This window comes from Nematolebias whitei, chromosome 9 (genome assembly GCF_014905685.2).
Source record: "Nematolebias whitei isolate Nwh7 chromosome 9, NemWhi1, whole genome shotgun sequence".
In the NCBI taxonomy this organism is placed as follows: Eukaryota; Metazoa; Chordata; class Actinopteri; order Cyprinodontiformes; family Rivulidae; genus Nematolebias; species Nematolebias whitei.
In genome coordinates this window covers 7,461,805-7,469,848 of record NC_056506.1, presented here as the reverse complement: position 1 = coordinate 7,469,848, position 8,044 = coordinate 7,461,805, and the positions used below count along the sequence as shown (strand labels likewise).

General features: G+C 38.2%; 1 protein-coding gene across 1 annotated transcript in view; it reads right to left on the bottom strand.

Moving 5' to 3' along the window:
- LOC119414864 (xenotropic and polytropic retrovirus receptor 1 homolog) overlaps positions 1-7,529 on the bottom strand; it is a 178,691-nt gene extending 171,162 nt beyond the window's left edge. The window contains exon 1 of the mRNA XM_037681984.1: positions 7,311-7,529. Coding sequence (XP_037537912.1) covers positions 7,311-7,379 — 69 coding nt within the window. The 5' untranslated portion in view covers positions 7,380-7,529. The remainder of the gene's footprint in view (positions 1-7,310) is intronic.
- Between the last annotated feature and the right edge of the window lie 515 nt (positions 7,530-8,044).

The window sequence follows — 8,044 nt, the reverse complement described above, 5'->3', positions numbered from 1 at the left end:
ACATATACACATATATATATATACATATACATATACACATATATATACATACATATACATATACACATATATATACATATACATATACACATATATATATATATACATATACATATACACATATATATATATATATATACATATACATATACACATATATATACATATACATATACACATATATATACATATACATATACACATATATATACATATACATATACACATATATACATTTACACATATATACATATACACATATATATATATATACATATACACATACACATATATATATATATATACATATACACATACACATATATACATATACACATACACATATATACATATACACATACACATATATACATATACACATACACATATATACATATACACATACACATATACACATATACACATACACATATACACATATATACATATACACATATATACATATACACATATATATATATACTTATACATATACACACATATACATATATACACATATAGACATATATACACATATATACATATATATATATATATATGAATGTTTCTGTTCAGTGCCCAGAGATGACTTCATTTGTGACTTGGGTGCAATGTAAATAAACTGAATTGAAATGGATTATTGAACATGAACTTTGATCTTAATGTTTATGGTGCAAGATTCAAGTGGGTAGAAGTTACTCTGTGGAGAAGACGAGATAATTAGGTAGTTAATTTTTTTATTGCTTTCCTGAGGTGGTAAATGGTAAATGGACTGTACTTGTATAGTGCCTTTCTATCTTATTTCAAGATACTCAAAGCGCTTTACACTACAACCTGTATCCTCATTTACCCATTCATACAGCTCTATACTAGATCTCTACAAAGCTAATTGAACAAATCATTCTAAAGAGACTAATCAGAGCTTTATCACATTCATACACTGATGGGACACACATCAGAGGCTATGAAGGGTTCAGTGTCTTGCTCAGGGACAATTCGGCATGTGACTGCTGGTGGATTCGAACCCCCAACTCTTGCGTTGGAGGACGACTGCTCTAACCACTCAGCCGCCCGTGGTGCAGAGTAATGGATCCTGGCATGCGAATCGAGCATTTTAATGGTGGCCTTGGATACTATAGATCAATCTTAGGCCACGCCAATCATTTAAGAAACTGTTATTTTGAAGTACTATAAAAAATACAAAGCATAGTTTCCTTAAATGATAGAGGTGGTTGGTTTACGTATGGTGTATGGTGTTCACATATGGTGGTGGACATCTTGGCTTTTGACGTGGCAACCAATTTTCAAAAGGAAACTTTCATACACCTAGATGCAACCACACACATAAATGGAAGTTGGTACCCCCCTAATTTTTCAAGTTGTGCTCACAACATGCTGACAGACGAATGAACAAACGGACTGTATTTCCAAAACCCCTCTGTGCTCCACAACGTTGGATAAAACAGCACACAACCCCTTTTAATGCTACGAAAGACTACTCCTCTCCCTTCCACCATGCATAAGAACCCTGTGGCCAGTATGTGTGTGTAATATTTAACTCTGAGGAATGTATGTGCAAACCATGTACAATTTAACTTGTGAAAAGGCATGTGTAGCATGCACAGTCTTACAATATCCTGTAAAATGAATGTGCAATACATAGACAATTTTTTCAACTTTCTTTTATGATGCAAACTTACAGTGATGAAAACACTACAACAGTTTCAGTGCTTGAATACTGAAATGGTATGTTTGTAAATAGTAACAAGTTGCACTTTACGGTTTTAAAAATACACAATGTCCTGTGCTGCAGGCAGCCTGTAATGATGTTGAAAACTGAGTGACAACATGCTTAGTTGTGAGAAATGTCCTCTCTTATTCAGAACCACCTGAGTAAAGTTATCACTTCTGTCAGTGAGGATTTTGTACCAGCTCAAGTTTTTTTTGCCCTGTACCCTCCACCCGGTGAATCTGTTAATGGTTTGTCCTCTGCATTTCATGTGACTGTCTTTGTTTCCTACTTGTGTAACGAGTGACAGACGGGAGAAATAACTGAGTTGTATGACCCAATCATTGGTTAATCTCTGCCCTGATAAATGATTAATTGCTTTCTTTTATGCTGAGTGTGTTCAGAGCATGTGACTGATAAGGTCTGGGAGATGTTAACGAGAATAACTGGGGATGTTAATGTACCACAAACCAAAATCCAGAAAATGTGCATGCATGTGAATCCCCAATTAATATCAACCACAACCAAAAGGTAGAAAGTGATCATTCGTTTTTCCCTGTATGTGTGCATGTGTACCATTAGCAAAATATTTCATGAATCCACAGAATAGATTTTAATAAACAAACTAACAGATAATTGTCACTGAATGTACAACTGCAACTGATTTAACTTTTGGAGTCAGTACAATTTAAGATACCGGTAGCTGCCGCAGCTTATAAACATTAGCCAACACAAAAATAACTATAAATTTTACAGACACAAGCAGTACTTTCTGTAATGAATGTCAGTGTAGAAGAACTTCAGATTATAATAAATCAATAGGAAAATGATAAGAATCAATTTTGTGATGGAACGCAAGATGGTCTAGGATCGTTAAGCAGCTTTCGGGCTGCTGTTGTTAAGCCGTATTGTTTTACATTATTAGTGTTTAGCATATACCTTAGATCTTTAAGTGGACCGTTTGGTGTTCGATTACCATATCTTAGTGTATAATAATAATAATGAATTTAATTTGTAATGCACTTTTCATTAACAAAAATCTCAAAATGCTACAAAGTGCAACAAAAATCAGTGATAAAATCAACTAAAATCAGTGATAAAATCAACTAAAATCAGTGATCAAATCAACTAAAATCAGTCATAAAATCATGTGGAGGCAGAATGGGCTTGCTTAAAAAGAAAAGTCTTCAAGTCTTTTTTAAAGTCAACTAATGATTGTGGAGCTCTCGGATAGTCAGGGAGGGAGTTCCAGAGGTGGGGGGCAGCCACACAGAATGCCCCATCTCCCATGGTCCTTAATTTAGTTTGTGGAAGGTGCAGGAGATGACTGTTCTGTGATCGTAGGGACCGGGTGGATGAATATGGAGCAAGAAGGTCCTTCAGATAATCAGGTGAAGTTCCGTTTAAACACTGACGGCAAATGAGAGCAATTTTGTACTGAATTCTGTAGGTGGCAGGAAGCCAATGGAGGTTATGGAGAATGGGTGTGATTTGTTCAAATTTACGAGCTCCCAATAAAATCCTGGCTGCAATGTTTTGAATATATTGAAGCTTCTGAAGGTTTTTGCCAGGTATTCCAGTAAACAGGGAGTTGCAGTAGTCGAGCCTGGAGGAGACAAAGGCATGGATGAATTTCTCTGCATCAGCAAAAGTGAGAGATGGGCGCAGTTTGGAGATATTTCGGAGATGGAAGAAACAGGTTTTAAACAGGTGCTTAATGTGATTTTCAAATGTAAAGTGAGAGTCCATTCTTACTCCAAGATTTGTAACAGAGGTGGAGAGGGGGATGTCTTGTCCAGAAAAGGAAATAGTCGTTATAGTTGATGTTTGAACCTGCTGAGGGGTGCCAATCAGTATGGCCTCAGTTTTGGAGCAGTTTAACTGAAGAAAGTTCTGATTCATCCATGCCCTTATCTCCTCCAGGCAGGTAGAGAGGGCAGTGAGTAAAGATGGATGACAATGGTGATGATGATGCTCCAGTCCTGATGTAAAGCTGTGTATCATCGGCATAACAGTGAAAAGAAATGTTGTACTGATTAATACTGTACTGATTACTGGTTGTACTGATTAAACTCCTGGCAAGGACCAATGCAGACATGTTCCTGTTTTTAGTTTTCTACATTCGCCTTATAATCTAGCTGTTTTTGTTATTTTTTTTGCCATCTTATTTGTAAAAAAAAATAAAAATCAGTATGCCTTTTTATAACAGTCTATTGTTGCCGCTGTTGTCCATTGTTGTCATCATTCTTTGTTGAAATCAGGTCTCTCTTGTAAATGAGTCCTCAAAGCTCAATGGGATTTTCCTGTCTAAATAAAGGTTGAATGAATGAAAAATAATTTGACCTAAAAGGAAGCATGTCAAGGGAAAATAGCAGGGGTCCTAGAACAGACCCTTGAGGGACACCACAGGAGACAGACAGTCTGGGACTTGGCATTGCCAAGACTAACACATTCCAGCCTATTGGAGAAGAAAGATTTAAACCAGTCCAGGACAGTGTCACAGAAACCGACCTCCACATGAAGACGGCGGAGGAGGATACTATGGTCCACGGTGTCGAAAGCTGCATTGAGGTCAAGGAGAACAAGGAGAACAAGGAGGGAAGGAGAACCAGTGTCAGCAGCCATGAGGATGTCACTGGTAACTCTCAGCAATGCAGTCTCAATACTATGAGCTGCACGGAAGCCAGACAGGGAGTGTTGTTGTAGGTGGATCTGCAGCTGAGCAGCAACTGCTTTTTCCAGCACTTTTGACAGAAGTGGAAGATGGGAAATTGGGCAGAAATTAGAAAGAATGTCTGGATCCAAATTGGATTTTTTTTATTTTTTAGAAAAGGCCTAATGATGGCAGTTTTAAGAGGCAATGGAACATGACCAGATTGTAGTGACTTATTTATTATTTGTGTGATTAATGGGCTTAGTGGAGAGTGATTGGATTTAATGAGAGACGAGGGGAAGGGATCCAGGGTGCAGGATGAAGGCTTTGTTTTCTTGATGATGGTCTCCACTTCACTCTCAACAACCTCATCAAAGCAGATCAGGGACCCAGAATGCAGACGGGTAGACGGCAAACGAAGATCAGGGAGGCTATGGAGCTGAGATCTAATAGTTAACTTTGTTTTAAAAACATGAAAGGAACAGGTTGCATTTTTGAACAGAGTCCTCATGAGTTTGTTTAATGGGTTTAAGCAAATGATTTATTGTGAAGAGTTGTTTAGAGTTTCCAGGGCAGTTGTTGATGATGTTAGAATAATATTTGGACCGTGCTTCTTTAAGAGAAAAGGCGTAGGCTTTCTGATGTTCTTTATATGCCTGCTGATGTACAGAGAGACCAGATGATTTTACACGTCTCTCAATAGCACGGCCAGCTGCTTTCATCTTGCGCAGCTCAGCAGTGTACCAAGGGGCTGAACGGGAGAAAGACACCAGCCTTGCTTTAAAGGGAGCATGGAGGTCCAGAAGCTCCTGATGAGATTGGTTGTAGTAATCCACAGAGTCATTTGCAGATGAATGATTGACAGTGGTCAGAGTGGAGATCAGAGGACAGAAACTCAGGGGAAATGTTTTTTTTTTTTTTTTTTTTTCCAACTCTTTTTATTGAATTTAACAGCTTGACATGCATTAGTCAGTAGGACAAGATAGCAAAACAGAAAGAATACATCAGTTTCAAATAGGTGATACAAACAAGTACAAGCTAATTTCTCCCAATACCCAACCCACCCCGATCATCCCCATTTCTAGGTCTAAGCACAGGACAAACAGCTAACAGAGATCCAGTCTCTGTGACAAACAAACAAACAAACAAAAAAAAAAAAACAAACAAAAAAAAAAAAAAATTAATTATATACAAAAATAAATAATAAAATCGACAAATTACATGTAGGTGTAACGGCCTACAGATAGTTTAACTTTCTTCTGTGTCAGGGAGCAGAGTCATAGTCTCCGCCCAGGATAAGAAAGGTCTCCAGGTCTCCATAAATTTGCTGGTGGAACCCTTGAGTGAAAATCTGAGTTTTTCCAGCTTCAGGTTGTAAAGGACTTCTCTAACCCATTGGTTATGAGACGGGGGAACGCTTTGTTTCCACCTTAGTAGAACAAGCCTACGAGCTAGAAGGGTAGAGAAGGCTAGGACCTGTTTCAGAGAACGCGAGAGGCCCGGATCCAACGGAACGCCAAATATGGCCGATAATGGATTGGGGTGAATTGCCTGATTATATGCTTGACTAAGTAATTTAAAAATGTCACCCCAAAACCCGCTTAACTTTGGGCAGGCCCAAAACATGTGAGTATGGTTAGCTGGCGATTGTCCACACCTATTGCACACGTCACTGACTGATGGGTAAATTCTGGCTAATTTTGCATTTGTGTAATGTAACCTTTAACTCTTTAACCTTTAAATCTTTTAACGAACTGTTTGGTATTCGTTAGTGTTTATCTTAGTGCATCTTGGCTGTTTAATATACCATATTATTTTACGCTATTAGTGTTTAGCGTATATCTTAGATCTTTTAGCATATTGTTTAGCATTCGTTTAGCGTATATTAGTGTATATCTTAGATCCTGGTATACCATTTCTTTTTATACTTTAGTATATTTTGCTATTTTGGGATGTAACTGGGACCCTGACTACATAATTTCATTCAACCTCATGTACCACGTACGATGCGAATGTCAATAAAGAACCTTGAATTTGAACATGAACTACATTTAGCTTTTAGCTAGCTTTTAACTGTTTGGTCTTTAGCTACCGGTAGTCTTTTTACATTTAGCATTAAGATCTCTTAATGTTAAATGTAAAAAGACTGTTATTCAAACACTGATCTTTGACATATGATTCAGTACCTTTGCTATTATTTGTTATCTTGTGCTACTTTTAAGTTTTAGCTTCTTTATGCTAGTTTTAGCTTGTACCTAGCATTTGGCTAGAATTTAGCATTCAGCTTTTAGTTTAGCATTTCAGTCCTTTTTGCTAGCTGTTCACTACTTCAACTTACCTTTTAGCTACATTTGGCCAGCTTTAAAATAAATGTGTTTTAGGCTAACTTTTTTTACATTTGGCATTTAGCCTGCCTTTTGCTACTTTTCTTTTTTTTTTAGCTTTGAGCTAATATTATGCTTATTTTAGCCAGTGTTATTTATTTTAGCTTGACCCAGTTTTTACATTTTCAGCCAATTCTTTTACAAAAAGTGTAATTTATCTAGTTAGTTTTGCAGCGTCTGTCCTGAGGTCAGGAGACACTGTGATTAAATGTCCAAAGGTTGAGGACAGCCCAGTCCCTCTGTCTGAAGCCTCCAGCTGTTTGAGGACTGACAAAGGGTCACAGAGACATCCAAGTCAATAAATGCTGACTGAGCTGACACATTCCGATCAGATGTCCCTGCTAACGAGCAGAGCACAAAAACAAACCTAGCTTAGCTCAGCCGGTGTTCGAGAGCTTCCTGTTGTCTAACGAGGCCACGGTGACACAATGTCCACACAGTGCTGGTGAAATTAAATCATTGTCACAAACCACAACACAGATTTCACCTGCCTGTCCAGGAGTTAGCCACATTGTGTTTCTGCCAGCTTGTGAAGCTGTCCTACCTCATACTGGATGTACTGTTTCCTCCACTCCGGGGTGATATGAGCTGAGAGATGTTCCGTAAATTTCATTTTGACAGCCGGCTGGTTTTCTTCTCTTCTGCTCTTGGTGTCACCAGGACCAGGACCAGAACCAGAACCGTTCTACAGAGAAGCAGAGACTTCCGCTGTGCTGCTCCAGAAACGTTTTACACACAAACTCTCATCCAAAGATTACAGCCTGCCAGCTCACGGATGCCCTTTTTGTTTCACCTTACCCTAACTGCGGATACACATTTCGGTCTATTTGTTTAAATCACTAAAAGGAGAGCTCGTAGTGTCACATCTTAACGGACGAACAAGACAAACTATAGGCCTTCGCTGGATTTATTGGCGTAAACACAGCGTTTAGTCTAAGAAACACTAGCTTGGCTCGATCGCCTCCTCTCTCTCCCTATTCTGCCTCTCTCTTCCTCCTGAACTACGATGCTTTCAGGTGCAACCGGGAAATACAACCGTCATCCCAGTGCTAGCGTTAGTTGTTATCTAACACAAGTCATTTGTTTAATCTTAATATTGTCTCTGTAATGATCCTGTGGCGGACATGAGACCTGTCCGGGTGTGTCCCGATCCTTATCAAATGTAGACTGTTGGAGACCATGAACAGGAATAGAATTAAAAATATAGAATTATGGATGGGATGTATGTGTGCAGTTAGTGAAAATTAATTTTATAAAACAGATCTATTACTTCTCAGA